At 36.3% G+C, this 18611-nt stretch overlaps 1 protein-coding gene across 3 annotated transcripts; it reads left to right on the forward strand.

Moving 5' to 3' along the window:
• Window positions 1-68: 68 nt before the first annotated feature.
• On the forward strand, window positions 69-8559 carry gmppab (GDP-mannose pyrophosphorylase Ab). Of its 3 annotated transcripts, none has more exons than XM_079432814.1 (12): window positions 69-165; window positions 4778-4875; window positions 4965-5068; window positions 5257-5449; window positions 5796-5855; window positions 5995-6119; window positions 6244-6378; window positions 6466-6563; window positions 6723-6769; window positions 6847-6939; window positions 7043-7211; window positions 7657-8500. In XM_079432814.1, the coding sequence occupies exons 2-12, from the start codon at window positions 4843-4845 to the stop codon at window positions 7755-7757; spliced, it is 1158 nt and encodes a 385-aa protein (XP_079288940.1). In that variant the 5' UTR covers window positions 69-165; window positions 4778-4842; the 3' UTR covers window positions 7758-8500. The 3 variants fall into 3 exon arrangements, with proteins under 3 accessions (XP_079288940.1, XP_079288939.1, XP_079288941.1); XM_079432813.1 differs by lacking the exon at window positions 69-165 and adding an exon at window positions 4266-4571 and having other exon boundaries at window positions 7657-8559; XM_079432815.1 differs by lacking the exon at window positions 69-165 and adding an exon at window positions 4296-4571 and having other exon boundaries at window positions 4785-4875.
• The last annotated feature ends 10052 nt before the right edge of the window (window positions 8560-18611 follow it).

The following is an 18611-nucleotide window of genomic DNA, read 5'->3' on the forward strand; positions in this document are numbered from 1 at the left end:
CTGCAACAGTTTATATTCAAATGTTACATGGACAGCCTTATATGGCTATGAACTTCTCAGTTTCTCTTCTACTTGTGCGTGTGTGTGGAAGATGGACACATCAGGGGAATGTCTCCTAGATAAAATAGCTTCCTGTGCTGTTTTGCTTCACCACAAGGTGAATTGGTGAGTGAATTTTCCATTACTGCTGGTATGAGACAGTCAAACTCACATCTTTAAATTAATCTCCCTTATATTCTGTAAAAGTCCAGTCCTCAATGGCAATCCTAGAGGTTTTAGAGATAACCATAATGAAGAAATGGGATGTGATTTCATGTGTAATAATGAACAGGTCTGATCGGGTGCAGCTGCTGACATCTGATGATTTAAATAAGAAAAGCAAAGTCTCATTTTGTGTTGCAAAAAGCTGAAAAACACATTACTATTGTGTGGGTTTTAAACTCTGGTCAGCAAAATTCCAGATTCTATTGTTAACAAAAAAGCAATGGTAAAGGATACATCATGAAAAGACCCTCGCTGCTTTGTTCTGGGAGTTTATCTTCGGCATTGGGTCAGGAACATTAACCAGACTTATAAGGAACAAGAGTGAGCATCTCATTTTTAACTGCCACACATTTATGCGCTATCCTCAAGCATTTCCATGGCTTTACTCTGCTATAAACATCTCTCTTAGCTTGGAATATTTAAGCATATACTATGGGGATATACCATACATTTACAGTATACAACTGTTTTTTAAAGCATTAATTGTGCAAAATAAAGCCAACTATCAAAAAGAAAGAAAGAAAGAAACCAGTAACTTTAGAACATCACTTTTATTAACCTTTATAAAGTTACAGCTAATTTATTCACATAAGAAGTGCTAAGTTTAAAGTCAACATTTCACACATACTTTGCCAGTTTTTATTTGCACAGGCCAGAAACTAGTAAACTATGTCTACAGGCAACTTTAAGTGTATAGGAATTAGTTTTGCTAAACATACAAAAACAGAAACAGTCCAACAATAATTATTTATTCAAAAGCAAGCAGAAGGACATTGCTTAGTCCTTAAAGAACACCCAGATTACTAACAATACATAAAAGACTTCATTCATATTGTTTATTAGGCTAAAAAGACCTAACAGGCAAAATATGATGCCTGATTGGAATAAACAAAGCCCCAAACTTTCAGAAAAAACTTTTTGAACTGTTTTTTGAACCTACAACGTGAAATATGTTAGATGTTCCAGGCAGTTGTTTGCATCTGAGGAATAACTGGATGAAAATAACTGACTGGCGAAAAAAAATAGCAGGAATGTTCTAGAATGAAGAGTATAAGCATGAGTTAGGTTGATACTCTCTACCTTTTAGATATGATAAAAGTAGTTTATATATAAAAATATGAGTATGTCTGATATGTATTGAAGGAGAGATACCAAACCATTTCAAGGTAATCTTAGCCCTAACCAATTGTTATTGCTTGCGAAACTTAATATATTGATGCACAAATAAACATTTAATCTGAATCTACTCTTCAGTGTGATTTAAAAATGTATAAATCTGCCAAATTCTATGATCAAAACCAGAATCTCAGTCAAAGTTGTTAGTTAGTCAGTTAGGGACCTTAGGACTATATGTGTTTAAATGTGAACATACTGTACATACTGTACATTTTCTCTCAAGGGTTAACAAGATAGTCTCAATGACGCCCTGGACTACATACAATATTAGCAATAAACAAAGTCAAAATGGGAGTACACAAGTGAGAATTTTTTTATTCCAATAATAAACTCTCATCTCCTCCTTGCATTTAAAATGACGACTATACCCATGACACATTCTGCAAAAGTAAAACAACAGTGGGTATGAGAGAACAGAGGGGGCATCCCTTAATATCCTTGCAGAGAGTGGTGTGAAAGGAACATTACTATATGCTTGGTGTCTGAGAATGGAGAGGCTCTCATCTCGGGCAGACAAGCAAGCCTGTTTACAGAACAGCTTGTGTGGTCTTTCTTCTTCTGAGACCAGAACCTTATATGTCCATAAAGATTTAAACCTCCAGATCAATCAGCACTTCTCATACCAGGGAAGATTCAAGGGCTCTGCATACTGTCCAACAATGGTTCATTATGTTGTCGGGTAGTATATAATGTTTCACATTTCACTTTGAAAGATGGATGTTAGTTATATCATCAGTTCATGATTCATGGCTGTTACTACTATATTCCTCCATTAATAGGCTTTGGTATACTGACAATGACCCCCCCCCCCCCCCACTTTTCATTTATATTCAGTTTATTTCTAATTAATTTTAAGTTATGCAAAAATACATTTATGTAATTCACACTTTAACACTTCTATTTCTTAAAAAACAGCTTCTGTTATTTGTTATTTTCACCTTAAAATATATATTTTTAAAGAAATATAAATTATTATACATTTTAAATAGAAAAATAATTATTAATGATTTTAATGATAAAAAAAAAACGATAAAAGTTATGCACACTCACTCAGACCAAGGAAAGTACTTTTTACGTGATAGTTAAACATTTTACATTTTAGAGTCATCAGAAAATGGTTATAAATGTTACATGTTGGTGAAAAACGCTCATAAATGTAGACAATAAGACAAACATAAAAACAGGGGAGAGTGGGATGGTTGCAACATGGCTTTCTCCAATCAGGAATGAGCTACAGTGATGATATTACTGCACATGCTCAATTTGCCCCTCATCCTTCTGGAAGAAAGAAGCCACATGTGACCATGCCTTCTGCAAAAAACAAAAACAAAAAAATATTTTTCATGGTAAAAAGCAGCAGTATTTTTTTTATGATCAGATTTTTTTTCATACCGTCTATCATATTTCATATAATAAATTATATCACATCACATCATATCATATCATATCATATCATATCATATCATATCATATCATATCATATCATATATCATATCAGTTTAATCAGTGTTTTCTTGTGTCAAAGATGTTGTGTCAAGGTAATATAGCAAGTTTTATTGTGGCTGTCAGGCTGTAGGGACAGTTGCAACATGCTGTTATAATCTTCCCAATATGCTGGCCCTTACCACAACATTGATGTAAAAGCTTGCCATAACATTACAAAATTGTAATTTTATGAATTATTGAAGAACCCCTTTAAATAGTCAGGTCTCGCCCCCTTTTTAAGTAAACAGGTTTGAGGTCTGAGTCTAAAGTGGTCTAATGTGGAATTTGCTTCTATCTCACTCTCTCTTTCACACACACACACACACACACACACACACACACACACACACACACACACACACACACACGTTGGTTTTTGTGGTTTATGGGGACTCTCCATAGGCGTAATGGTTTTTATACTGAACAAACTGTGTGTGCTATTGCCCTACACCAACCCTACACCTAAACTTAGCCCTCACAGGAGACTTTTTAGATTTTCAAAAAAACACCATTTAGTATGTTTTTTAAGCCTTTTGAATTATGGGGACATAGGCAGTGTCCTCATAAACCACCTTCATATTGTAATACCTCTGTCATACCCATGTCATTATACAAATTTGTGTCCTCATAAACCACATAAACATGCACACACACACACACACACACACACACTTATAAAGACAGTTAAATAAAATGGTTGCCTAATTTGAATCTGAAAAGTAAGACTGATAACCAATTGGTAACTGCTAGTTAGGCAAACTAGTTCTTAAATCTTAACACAGTGGCTATGTTTATGCAACTGGCCCCAGTTCAATAAACTTTCACAGAAGTTAACAGAAGTAGGAAATTATTAAGCCTCGGTTTTCAAAATGAAGGAAATGCAAAAAGCTTTGCAACCTCTCCCCTATATACAAAACAATTTGGTATGTATGTTTTGAACATTGAATATGTTTTAAACTTTTTACAATGCTTTTTCTTTATTATTTATTATTTTCATTATCTCAAACATCCTTAATTGTCACTGACCCAGGTGACAATTATGGAATCTATCTATGAAATTTGTAAACAGGACTTGACTGGAGAAAAAAAGACTAGGTCTGCCATCTTGTGGCAGATCATTTGAGCCAACTGTCCTCATGTGAAATGAGGTAAGAGAGAGAAACGTTAAGAAATGTTTTCTGTTATCTGTCGATATGAGAATCATATCCGAAATTGTGGTCTTTTTACAATCTTATTTAATGCTTGTTTGACCTAAATATGGAACAACTGGACCAGTCTGTGCATAAGTTGACCCATATCTCCAGACAGGCGACCTGATTGGTTAGTGCAACAGACACGTCACAGTGGGCGGGATTACTCACTTCCGCATTACTGCACTGAATGGATTTAATGAAACTGGTCGTTATGCTGAAGTTGAACAAGTTTTAGACGCAATTCAGCGTTTAAAAAACTAACAAAAAAACTTGACTTAGAAGCAGATTTTTATTTCGTAAGCAAAATTGCTAACCATTCATGTTCATAAACAGATTTACACGAAGTAATTAAATAAAAACTAGACGAGATATAATCAGCGTAATAAATCAGTGAACTGCCTCATAACTGAAAAATGTTAAAAGCGATTATCCTAATTGGGGGCCCTCAAAAAGGTGAGATTTGAGTTATTTTCTAACTGTACGAATGTTATGAATGAAAGATGAATGATACCGCAACAACATTATCACATATGATGACGTGGCGCAAAGGACGTAGCTACGTGATAGCGTGGCGTCTGATATGATAAACTCGAAATAGCTGTACAAATATGGCGATATATGGATATTAAACGCATTTCATAAATATTTCCTGGGTTCAGGTACCAGGTTCCGCCCCCTGTCATTCGAGGTGCCCAAACCACTGTTCCCAGTGGCAGGAGTCCCCATGCTGCAGCATCACATAGAAGCCTGTGCCCAAGTAAGACTGCAGATTATGTTTAGATCACATGTAAAGCATTCTTCACAGTAATCTATTTTGAAAGTTTGCCATGTTCTATTCTCTTACAGGTTCCTGATATGAAAGAGATCATACTAATAGGTTTTTATCAGCCCAATGACGAGCTAAATCGCTTCATTTCTTCTGCGCAGCAGGACCTTAAAATCCCAATAAGGTAGATACCAGTTCAGATCAGCAGATATTTTAAACAAAGACCAATTTAAACCATTTTATCGTGTTATATAATACAGGTGATTGCTACTATATTGATATTTTGTCTCACAGATTTGACAGTCTTTTAATTTAAAAACTAGTCAAATACATATACTTAAACACACAATTTATTTATTTTTGAATCTGAAGGTACCTGCAGGAGTTTGCCGCACTGGGTACAGGAGGTGGGATCTATCACTTTCGTGACCAGATCCTGTCTGGGGGTCCGGCTGCATTCTTCCTCATGAATGCTGATGTATGCTCCAAGTTCCCCTTGCAGGAAATGCTCCGGTTCCACCGTCAACATGGCGAGAATCATTGTGGAGTCTTACTCGGAACTACAGTAGGTTTACATTTAGTAATTAAGAGTGGGTAATATGATCTCTGAATGTAATATAATATAATATGTAGTACTGTTCTAAAGGTGAAATGTTTTTTTTTTATGTTTATGAAAGAAGTCTCTTATGTTCACCAAGACTGCATTTAATAATTGATCAATAATTCAGTAATAGCAGTAATATTATAAAATATAATTATTTAAAAAAAAATTTTTTTTTAATATATTTTAAAATGTAATATATTTCTGTGATGGCAAAGCTGCTCAAGAAACATTTTTTTTTATCAATGTTGAAAATAGTGGAAACAGTAGTAAATTGTTTCGGGATTTTTCTATTTCTCTCTCATTGCAGGCCAATAGAACACAATCTCTTAACTATGGCTGCATTGTGGAAAACCATGAGACAAATGAGGTACTATATATAAATATGACTAGATTGCTTCCTTGTACACTAATTTATATGATTTGAAGGACAGGCATTACTTTCAATAAATGGCATTAAGAAGATACTTACTTTTCACATTATGCTAATTATCACTCATTTCTTTCAGGTGCTCCATTTTGTGGAGAAACCCGGTACTTTTATAAGTGAAATTATCAACTGTGGGATTTATTTGTTCACACCAGATATTTTTGGCCATATTGGGACGGTTTTCCAGAGGAACCAGCAAGAGAGGTGAGTGTCACTGACATAATTCAGCCTCTAAACCGCTTTGCAGCCTTCACCTGACAGATTTACGTGTATAATAATAGGTCAGCCTGACCTGTTTGCACTGAAATGAGTTATTTTTTTTCCACAGGGAAGAACTCACTAATGGCAAGCAGATGCCAGAGGTGATTCGGCTAGAACAGGACATCTTTACAACCCTAGCAGGACAGAAAAAACTCTTTGTCTACAAAACACAGCATTTCTGGAGTCAGATAAAGTCTGCAGGGTAAATCTGCCTTTCCCTCAATTTTTACCTGTCATCTCCCTTTTCTGTCACTGTTTCTTATGTATGATGTTATGTAACGTAACACAGGTCAGCAATATATGCTAGTCGTTTGTACCTCAAGCAGTATCATCAGACACATCCTGAAAGACTGGCCACAAACCAAGCTGGAACCCCCAAAATAATAGGTATGTTGCATGAAGAATTCTCTCTGAACAAGTTTACCTTAAAGTCGTGTTTTTATCAAACACAATTTACAATAGTAAATACAGAACTCACTAGTTGTGTTATACAATAATATGCAGCTACAACTACAAGGTCACTAAAAATTTATTTTCCACCTTCAGGGGATGTTTATATCCACCCTACAGCAAACATCGATCCCTCTGCTGTGGTTAGTACAAGGACAACAACTTATATACAGTAAATATATGCGTCTGCATTGTATTCAATTTCTTTCTCTCAATTCAGTTGGGTCCTAATGTTTCCATTGGCAAAGGCGTGACAATTGGAGGAGGCGTAAGAGTGAGGGAGTCCATTATTTTACATGGAGCCATGTTACAGGTGAAGTGGGTCATTCTTGTGTTCACATTTGCTACATTGACAATCAGACATTAGCAAGAAACGTGACATTGATTATTATTTAATATATGTGTCTCTGTTTCAGGATCACTGTTGTGTGTTGAACAGTATTGTCGGGTGGGACAGTACAGTGGGGAAATGGGCAAGAGTAGAAGGAACTCCGAGTGACCCCAATCCAAACGACCCATATGCCAAGATTGACAGCGAGACTCTGTTCAGGGATGGAGGTCTAACCCCATCCATCACCATCCTTGGTATGAAGATCTTGCCTCTGTTATAATCTTGTGGCAACATAGATAACTCAATATAATAAGATAATAAATAATATAATATAATGTTTAAAAAAAAATTTTTTTTTAAAGAATGCTCACCAAGACCACATTTATTTGGTAAAAAAAAACCCCAGTAAAAATGGTAATATTGTGAAATATTATTACAGCTCTTTTTAAAAAAAAGATTAAAAAAATTATAATGACTTTAACATTTTGAATGGTAATAATATAGCCATGTTGTAACTGCGTTACTGATAATCTAATGAGTGTTTTAAACGCATAAATACGATGTACTGGTTGGTTTTATCCAGAAGGTGGAGCTGTTCCTTCAGAAGTTATAACAATCATCTTGCTACTACTATGTGGCAACAGTTTTTCCACAACAGGAAGTTTGTCTGACCATCTATACTCTATATTTTCCTTCTAGGCTGCAATGTGAATATTCCATCAGAGGTCATCATTCGAAACTCTATCGTCTTGCCTCATAAAGATCTCAACAGGAGCTTCCAAAACCAGATTATCCTATAGAAGATACTTTCCTCTACTGTCTTTCTGAATAAACACTGTACATTGGGTCATGTAGAAATTATATAGCCTAAAGATTGCACAAAGTATTGTTTATTGTTTAACGTTTATGTATTTGGTAGTTAAAGTCCAGAAATGGTCAATGGTCAATTTGTATTGTAGAAATATAGTGTGAATAATATGGTTCAATGGGGTATTTTCCTGATAATTGTAGGATTGGAAATTTTGTATTTAATATCTCATTGTAAGTTGATACACCAGCCTTATACACACACACACAGTAGTAAACAACACTAGATTTTCCTTTTTTTTTTCTTTTTTTTCTTAATTACAAATCACACACCTGTATTGCATTTTCAATAACATTTTGGCAGGAATGGAAAAGATGGTGATAAAGTTTAGTTTTTTAACAAAAGACAAAAAACGAACAAAAAATTGTTTCAGGGATTTTATTCCTGTTTATTCCTGAATTATTCCTGTTCTCTGTTGCAACCATGTATTAAAATCATCTAACAACGGAAAAATAGAAACATCAGAACATGAGGAGTTTTATTATGACAGATTGACGAGTCCCCTGTGAGCACAAATTGAGCCTAATGCATTTGTGTTTTAATTAAAAGATTAGAAAAATTGAATTGAATGCATCATAATGTTTTAAATGTGTTACTGAAGATTATATCAAATTATTGTGCTATGGAAAAAATAAAACTGAGAGGGCCATGTGAGTGACCAGTCTGACTGGAAGGAAAGAGACTGAGATCTGTGGTTATGTGTGTCTTGCCATTTATATATATAAGTATATTCTAAATAAATAAATAATTACTAAAATATTACCAGAGTATCGGTGTTATAAAATATAACATAATGTCATCTTTTTTGCTATGGCAAACAAAGTTCAGTTTTTAAACATAATACAATTCTTTGTAACACCTTCAGTAAAAATCAAAAAAAATTTCTATTAGGGTTAAGGCTAGAACGGACACATCTGTGGTTATTGGGCATGCGCACATCAATATAGTGTAATTTTTGTCACACTGTCCAAAAATCACTGTTTTTGTATTATGGTAAGGAGTAGGTTTAGGGTTGGGGTAGGTGTAGATGTTTATAAAACACAATCTAAAAAAGTACAAAATTGTATTTATTGTTTCTGGCCATAGCTGTATCCCTTCTAGCCACAACCGTAAATGAGTTCTAACGCTAACCTAGAAGAATTTAAAGACAGACCTACCAAGAACTATTAAGTTGTTTATCAATAATATGCTTCTCTTAAAACCTGCACCTGCATCATTTCATCTAAATAAAATAAATAATTAAAAAAAAATAGTTCAACAAAAGTTCAACAGTGCAATTCCGAGTGAAGAACTATACTACCCATGACCCTGCAGAAACATGCCCACCAATCACAGAACTGAGGCAAACTAATAGCACAAAAGAACCTCTGCAGCAGAGCCCTCCTCCAAAGGGGAACCTTCAAGGTTATCAAAAAAGCGTAATGCAGCAGTACACTGGCAAGGAGACAAGGCCTTTTTTTTTTTTTTTTTTTTAAAGGATGTCAATAGAGGAGAGGCATCAATGTGCTTAATAAACTGTTGTGAGGAACCACCTTATCGCCATATCACTTAATAAAAACTGACATATGGTTTACTAATCTTCAACACAATTTTAATTTAGGATGGAGTTATATTTGGCGATTACAACATAAAAATTGCTGTTTTCTTCATATAAAAGTTTGTAATGTTGTGATTCACCTCAAAGCTGGTATATGTTTGGTCTTATAACTATTTAACAAAGTCTCTAAGAAAATCCTTATAGGAAAAATGAAGAAGAAAAATATGGAAATACTGGTTAAGCACTAATGCACTCTGCTGTTGGCTCATTTAGCTCATTTTGCAACGCAATGTTGTGCGAAGTAGCTATATAGAATCAGTAGAAGCTAATAACCAGTGTTGGGGAAAGTTACTTTTAAAAGTAATGCATTACAATATTGCGTTACTCCCTAAAAAAGTAACTAATTATGTGACTTTTTATGGAAAGTAATGCGTTATGTTACTTTTGCGTTACTTTTTAAATATCAGCAGGGCTTGATTGTTTTTAATACAAGAAGTTCTAATTATAGCAAATGTAAAAGCTCTTTCACACCAAAAAGTGTGATGAATAAACCTCAGGCTGAAGGAAAAGTAAATTCACATCTGTAAAGGAGAACGCAGGAGAAGAAGGTTCAACACTCTTCAGCAATAAAAAAAACAATGAAGCACAATTGTTAGTTTATCTAAAGTAATTTTTGCTTATTAGTATGGTTGAACTGGATCATCAAAGGTCAGCAGCAAAGACACTGGTTAATAAAATGGGATTAGATATATTTGTGTTATTTAACATTTAATTATTGCAGGTTTGCTTCATATTCTGAGTTTGCATTTCACTGTTTTAATTCATTTTGATGAATATTAAATCTGTTTTTTTTGCGAGTGGGATGAATTAATGCACATTCATATTTCATCTAGAACTACAGTAACAGCATGTTCACACAGCGCACTGTCAGTCAATAAATGGGAAAAAAGTAACTGATATTTTATTGTAAATTGAAGAGTAATGCATTACTTTACTAGTTACTTGAAAAAAGTAATATTACGTATCTCGCGTTACCCCCAACACTGCTAATAACCAAAGGCAAGTAACTTTGGCCAGACAATTGCATACTTGTGTAAGGTATTGCCTGAGTGTGCAATTACATGACAAAGACGTACTAAAAATGGAAAAGCTTTACCTTTGTGTTTTTGAGAAGTTTAATACAGACGGCAATGTTGTCAAAACAATGCCCATTCACATAGATCCACAAAAACTACTAAAACCCCTGTATTATGCATACCAGGCCAGTAGTTGGCGATGCCACTTAGTAAAGAAACAATACATGCCTGTGCGCACACCTAAAGCCTTAACTTTTTTTTGTAGTTTACGCAGAAATAAATATAATATTGGCAAAAACTTGCATTTTAAAACCCATTTTCAAAAGTTTGAATTTTTAGGCCCCCAGAATGCTTTTGTAAGGTAAATAAATGGCCAAAATACATTACAAGTTTTTCAGTATTTGGTTGAAAATGGTGTTTTCCCCCTCCCCCACCGTTACAATTTATGTATTACTAATATGACTACAGCAGTGTTAAATTACAACGAGTGTATGTCTTTAATCCTTTAGATGATGATGAAATGCACACTTGTGTGCTTTTAAGGAGAGCAAATTATGTGCATACATTATTTATTAGCAGTACTGCCGCTCCCTATACGCAGAGTACGGAGTTTGCGTAGGGCACCAACTCCCAGGGGTGCACCATCCCAGTTGCTCAATTAAAAAAAAAAAAAAAAAACATAACTGCATCCGTACCCGCTCGCGGCTGAATATCATAATTGATGGACAACTATGCCCGTGAAAAGACATCAGAAATCCGGCTCCAAGAACAGAAGGAAAGCGGTCCTGTTTATTAGTCTAATTAGCATTAAGCTATCTTAAGTGTGCACTTTACCTTCTCAACTCTTATCACTTCCATGCCAGTGTTTAACACAAAAGACTTTAAATAAGTAAATGTACATTATTACAGTTTGTTGTATTAGCATTCATTTCCCTTGACTAATTTTGAAGCAGTTCTGGAATATTTATTATTTGCATGTCAAAAATATACTGTTTAATATATCACTATTATTAATGTAGCCTACTGTATTTCAGTTTAAATTTTATTATATCATAATATGCAACCACACTTTATGAGGACTCACAACCTACTTGATTAATTTTGCTTTGTGAACAAATAGTTCAACCAAATTAGATATAGAGCTACAAAGTAAGTTTTTAAGCCCCTAGTTTCAATTTTATGTCCCAGTTTAAGGCTGGCTCAAAAATGTAGGCCTTATAGGAATTATAATAGGGCCTTATACAGAATCAGCAAGCAGCTGCCAATGAGATAAATGGAAATGGGACATGCTATGAAGTTGTTTAGCTGGTAGACCTTTGTCGTGGTAGTTAATTTTATTGACCATTAGGCTTTTTTGAATAATTCTACACCAAACTATGTTTAACTTGTCTTTACAGTCAGGAGAAATGGAAATAACTTAATACAACAGAAGACCATTGCCTTGTACGTTGACTTGCATTAGCTCTAACAGAAGATTGGATTCTGCATTTTTTTTCTTCCTTTAGAATAAACCACAGAGTACCTTATAAATTTGAAATAATGCTTCTTTGCTGAAAAGATAATATGTAATTCAGAAAGGTGACAGCCTCCTCCTTCCTCCATAAACATGTTGATTATTCACAGAGTGGAGCGGGTCAGAAGAGGTTTAATGGCTCCTTTGTGAGTGGATTCTTGCAGCTTTATCTTTACTCTCACTCTCGTCAGACGCAGCACATAATTCCAGTTTGGAAATAGAGTTCTGTGTTCTTTTTCAAAGCCTTTTCATGTCAGATTATATATATAAAAAAAATAGCCTAGTGGTGGTGGCATGTTTGTTGAGAGAAAAACATGGGGAAAAGAGGGTGGCTTTAAATGCATAACCACTTAAACCTTCGAGTATGTTACACAGCCAAAGGGAACCAGGGTAAAGCATGCATGTGAAGAGTGTTTTGTCCATGCATCATCCGTTATCATCATCCCTATATGTGACCCTGGACCACAAAACCAGCCATACGTCGCACGGGTATATTTGTAGCAGTAGCCAACAACACATTGTATGGGTCAAAATTATCGATTTTTTTTTATGCCAAAAATCATTAGGATATTAAGTAAAGATCATGTTCCGTGAATATATTTGGTAAATTTCCTGCTTTAAATATATCAAAACTTAAATTTTGACTAATAATATGCATTGCTAAGAACTTCACTTGGACAACTTTATAGGAGATTTTCTCAATATTTAGATTTTTGTTTTGCACCCTCAGATTCCAGATTTTCAAATAGTTGTATCTCAGCCAAATATTGTCCGATCCTAACAAACCATACATCAATGGAAAGCTTATATATTCAACTTTCGGATAATGTATACATCTCAATTTCAATGTCGAAAAATTGCCCCTTATGACCAAGGGCGTAGTTTTGGTTTGGGGGGGGGGGGGGGGGGGGGGGGGTCATGCTCCTACTGGCCCCGCGTCATGCTCCCTCTTTAGGTTTATTTATTTGTTTGTTTGCTTGCTTAAATGTTTATTTTTGTAAATGGGTCTTTTGTGCTATCCACCACACATGCAAAGTTGGTTGATTGCGTAACTGCAATACAGTAATAGGCTAGTCAACAATTACTTGTTTACATATAATTCAACACGCCATGGGAAGTCAATCTAACTTAACATTTTCTTATACTGATATTGTTTATTTCTTACTCCTTAACAGTTCATCAGGCTCTTAATGATTTAATCTATGCCATCATTGGAATATCTGAATATCCCTCCCCCCACAAACTACGCCCCTGCTTATGACTGGTTTTGTTGTCTAGGGTCACATATATGGTTATATAAAAATGAATTGATTACTGGATCAACTCGGCTACAGTAGATGACTAGATATGGATCAATCAACTGTCTTCACTCCCATTAGTGATGCACATATCACCTCTAAATCGCTGAACTTGAATCTGCAAATCACTGGCAGTGTGAACAGGGCTCAATGCACCAGAATTGAATGCCAGAAGTGAAGGATTTCAAGGATAACAACTTAAATTTCAATCTGTTCCTCACATGGAGTTTCTACGGCTTCAGGAATATAGTGCACAATTCATATATATACTGCTTTCATTATACTTGTATGAGCTTTTTAGAATGTGATTGTTATCCTATGATCCCTTTTGTGTTCTGTATTACTATTGAGCAATTATTTTTTCAAAACAAGATCTTTTTGGTAGAACAACAACTGCATACTTGACAAGAATTCATCAATACATAATCAGAGGTTTGTCCACCTAGAAAATGATTTGGACAAAAATACAAACCAAATATTAGCTAAACATTGTGAGTAAATGTGAGTAAAATGTGATTAAAAGTCAAAATTCATTTCAACTTTTAAATCCCCATAATTGCCCCTTGTTGTAACAACGAAACTTTTTCTGGCTTACTGACAACATGTTGAGAAAATGTAGGGAGTTTCTTAAAAGGTAATAGCTAGTCAAGCGAACTTGTTGAATGCTAACTACATACTGAAATGAAATTTACATCACCAACAACGTTTTTAGTGTGCAAATTAGGTTTTATCATCTGACCAGTAAAAAGAGGGAAAAAAGGGAACAAGAATATGTGGTTTCTGCTCATGACCAACACACACACAAAAGGACTCCCGATGAAACATTAAAAAGGCATACTAAAAAGACATATTTGGAACATTTCTGGGGATAAAACATGCATTTGAAACATACAAAAGATATTTATCTTAAACCTTGAAATTACTGATTGAACCTTGGTGAGCTTCGAATGTACAATGAGTATCTGTGAGCTTGGATACTGTATGTTACATTAGCATTCTTCCCTTTAGTTTTCCTTTGGAACCAAAAATTATCTGCAACCCAGTTAAGTATTGGTGCATCAGCACTCCTCTTCTTTTTTTCATATAAATTAAGTTCACACAAGTTTAGCATCTGAAGCCTATAAATTTATTAGCATTTAGCTTAGTACACTGGTCCTCATTTGGGTTCACTGTTCTCTTTTGATGAGCTTTTTCTGCCCTTCTTTAAGCACATTTCTCCACATACTGTAGGCTACTCACTTAATCTGACAGCTTCAGAGTGTGTGAAGCTGGGAGGAGAATCTCTCCCTATCAGGATATTTACAATCTCTTTCTCTTTGATTAGAGATCTGAAGGTGTCAGGCGTGATTATCTTCTTTTCAGTGCAAATAACTTTAGTCTTCAGTGCTTAACTCACCCCTCCAGTTTAGTCAGTGGTCCCTGTCAAAGTTCTGAGTTGTAAGGATTTTAGTTTCCATGGCTCAGTCTGAATTTTAATTAGAGTCTCCCAGCTTTCTACTTTTAATGGCATGTTCTATTCATCTACGTATGTTCTGATAATAGAAAGTAAATCCGCCATGAGAGGAAATAAGTTAAATGAATTAGGTTTGAAAATGATTGTGGGTGGTTGTTGGGTGGCCAATGCCATATAGAACACTATATATCCTAAAGTATATATATATATATATATATATATATATATATAGTATATATGCTGATATGCTCACTGAAGTATATATGCTGATATGCTCACTGAATATAAACCAAACAGACCACTCAGATCATTAGGATCGAGTCAGTTAGAAATACCAAGGGTTCACACAAAACAAGGGGAGTCTGCGTTTAGCTATTATGCGGCCCGCAGTTGGAACCGGCTTCCAGAAGAGATCAGATGTGCTAAACATTAGCCACATTTAAATCAAGACTCAAAACTCATCTGTTTAACTGTGCATTTGTTGAATGATCACTGTGCTATATGTCAGAACTGACTGCAATACATTTTATGTATAATAATTCTTATACATAAAATTTAATTTTCTTTAAATTTATTTTAAATCATTTTCTATATCATTTTAAAATTCCTTGTTTTTATTATTTTTATTTCCATGTTTTTATTGATTTTAATGTCTATTTCACTTTCTTTTATGTAAAGCACTTTGAATTACCACTGTGTATGAAATGTGCTATATAAATAAACTTGCCTTGCCTATATATTACAAATATATTAAAATAGAAAGCAGTTATTTTTAATTGTAACAATATTTCTTGTACTTTTGACAAAATAAATTCAGGCATGGTAAGTGTAAACATTATCTATATTCAAAAATATGATCTATATTCAAAATCTTACCAAGCCCAAACATTTGAATAGAAGTTAAATAAACTAAATAGACAAAAGTATGTGACACACATCCTAATTATTGAATTCAGCGGTTTCAATCAGACCCATTGCCACAGATGTATCACCTTAATTATATGTTGTCTGCACTATGTTTGTACTTTCTGTACTGGAAGCTCATAACACCAAGACAAATTCCTTGTGTGTGCAAACACACTTGGCAATAAAGCTCTTTCTGATTCTGATTCTGATGTAAGAAGAAAAAAATAAAATAAAATAAAGTACCTAGCCATGCAGTATGCATTTACATTTGTGAAAAAATGGGTTGTTCTGAAGAGCTCACTGAATTCAGCTGTGGTATTGTGATAGGATGCCATTTTAGCAATAAGTCAATTCTTAAAATTTCATCCCTGCTAGACTTTCCACAGTTAACTTTAAGTGGTATTATTGGAAAGTGGAAGTGTTTAGAAACAGGAACCACTCAACCATGAAGAAGAAGACCACAGAGCATGGTGTGTAAAAGTTGAAAATGCTCTGCTGATTCCATAGCTGAAGAGTTTCAAACTGACATTAGCTTTTTGCAATGGGTTTCCATGGCTGCATGCAAGCATCACAACTACAAGTACAATGCCAAGCACTAGATGGAGTGGTGCAAAGCACTGGACTCTGGAGCAGTGCAAACCTGTTCTGCGAAGCAACGGATCATGCTTCTCTGTTTGGCTGTCTGATGGGTGAATCTGGTTTTGGTAGATGCCAATAGAACATTACCTGCCTGACTGCACTGTACCAACTGTAAAGCATACCAAGGCATTTTGGATAATGCTACACGCCCAGAAACAGTTTGAGAAAGGCCCTTTCATAATCCAGAATGACTATGCCCCAGTACTCAAAGCACGGTTCATAAAGACATGGTTGGATGAGTTTGGAAGAACTTGACTGGCCCACACAGAGCCCTGACCTCAACCCCATTGAACCTTTGGGATGAACTGGAACAGGTCTTCTCGTCCAACATCAGTGTCTGACTTCACAAATGCTCTTTTGGATGAATTGGCAATCATCCCCACAGGAACAGTCCAACATCTTGTGCAAAGCCTTCCCAGAGGAGTGGAAGCCGTTATAGCTGCAAAGTCCATGTTCGTGTAATGGTCAGGTGTCCCAAACTTATAGAGCATATCGGGTGAGAACCAGAAAGGCGTAAGTGACATTTTTGGTGAAATGGAGATATATACTGTGGCGGGAGGAGCCAACGACAGACACAGTGGGCGTGGCGTCAAGCCTCGGAGAGGTTTTTATTAAACAATATATAAAAATAAAGTGTCCAAAGGGGGAAAAGTGTCCAAAATAAACAGGGATCTGGTGTCCTCGTCGTGCTGCGGGGCTGTGCAGGAGGGCAGTGTTCAGGAGGGAAGGGTCCAGGGAAGGGGCGGAGTCCGGTGGCCGCACGAGTGGCGGCGGCGTCTCTGGCGCGGCTTCGTCCATCTTCGGGATCCCGGCACTTCTGGGGGACTCGGCGGCTCGGCATCCTAGCCCGACAGCCGCCTAACGGGTGCGGCAGTCCTCCTCGACGCTCCCTTCCTGGACCCACGAGGACACCAGCGTGCATGCACGGGGGAGAGACCGGTCTCCCGAGGAGAGGCGCGTTCGGCCTTTAACGGCGGCGGTGATGAGGCTCTATTCACGTCAGGTGCGCCTCATCACACGCCGCCAGCCCTGGCTGTTTCAGCGCCCCTCCTCTCACACACCCACTCCTGTCGGGAGCCTGGTGAAGAGCGGCGAATATGGGACGGGGTGGTGATGATGGACAGGGGGGAGGCAGCCGACTCGTCACAATACATATCAAATGAAAGCTCTTAATGACCTCTTTCTACTGGCAAAGTACTATCATCCATGAGTGTACAAATTTTTATTATAAACAACTGAAATCAGTACACAAAGTCAGATCAAGCTATGTTAAATTTTGGTTTTGGCCCTCCTGTAAAGTTGGTGAAATGTCACTTACGCCTTTCTGGTTCTCACCCCTCGATACATTTAAAGGAATAGTTCACCCCTCATGTCATTCTAAACCTGTATGATTTCATTTCTTTCTGTACACAAAAGATGAGGTTTTGAAAAAATGTCTTAAGAATCTGGGCTTGAAGAACTTGAATACCCTGTACTTACTAACCACATTTGGGATGAAATAGAACACCAGCCCTGTGTCAGGTCTTTTGCCCAACACGAGTGTCTGACCTCACTGATGCTCTTGTGTCTGAAAGGAGGAGGGAAAAATGCCCTGCAACCAAATTAAAAATATATTTGAAAGCCATCCCAGAAGAGTGGAAGCTGTAGCAAATAGTTAATGCCTGTTGTTTTGAAATGAAAATTTCTTTTGTGGTGTATGGCTGCAGTACTAAAATTAATTTTAATATAAATATTTACAACGATCAGCCACAACAAAAACACCTTACTAATAATATGTAATATGCTCTGGTCTGCTCCCTGCTTACCGGGGTGATGAGATACATAGCAGACTGTTGTCACTCAGTGGCTGGATGTCTAAGTGGTGCCCGCAGAATAACATAGGTTTCATAGACAATTGGAAGAATTTTTGGGGCAGACCTGACCTGTTGAAAAGAGATGGTCTTCATCCCTCTTGGGGTGGTGCCGCTCTTCTCTCTAGAAATATGGCACATAGTCTTAGAGTTCGTACTTGACTAACTGGGGCCCAGGTCAGGAAGCAGACAGACTGGCTAAACCGACCGTCTGCTAGCCGCCTGTTATGCGTCAGTGGTTGCAGCAATAAGGCTCTCGACGAAGGAATAAAACAGAAGGCGTATTCTTTATTCAATGGCATCAACTCACATAAGACATATTAACTAACTTAAGAACGGACAAACACTGAAGGGAAACTCAAGACTTATAAGGGGACTAGAACAAAGGCACAAACGAGATAATTAATCAAACACAGGTGATGGGGATGATAGATAATTAACTAATGACTAAACCAGAACAGGAACTACCAAAAAAGGGCAAAACCAAACTGGACAGAAACACCGCCTCATGTCA

The sequence above is a fragment of the Barbus barbus genome (genome assembly GCF_936440315.1).
Source record: "Barbus barbus genome assembly, chromosome: 13".
Classification (NCBI taxonomy): Eukaryota; Metazoa; Chordata; class Actinopteri; order Cypriniformes; family Cyprinidae; genus Barbus; species Barbus barbus.

Excerpts from the sequence above, each read along its gene's own strand:
- gmppab (XM_079432813.1), top strand. The coding sequence starts at position 4,532 with ATGTTAAAAGCGATTATCCTAATTGGGGGCCCTCAAAAAG. Across the intron at positions 5,450-5,795 it reads GAGTCTTACTCGGAACTACA|GCCAATAGAACACAATCTCT; the intron begins GTAGGTTTACAT and ends CTCTCATTGCAG. Across the intron at positions 5,856-5,994 it reads AAAACCATGAGACAAATGAG|GTGCTCCATTTTGTGGAGAA; the intron begins GTACTATATATA and ends CATTTCTTTCAG.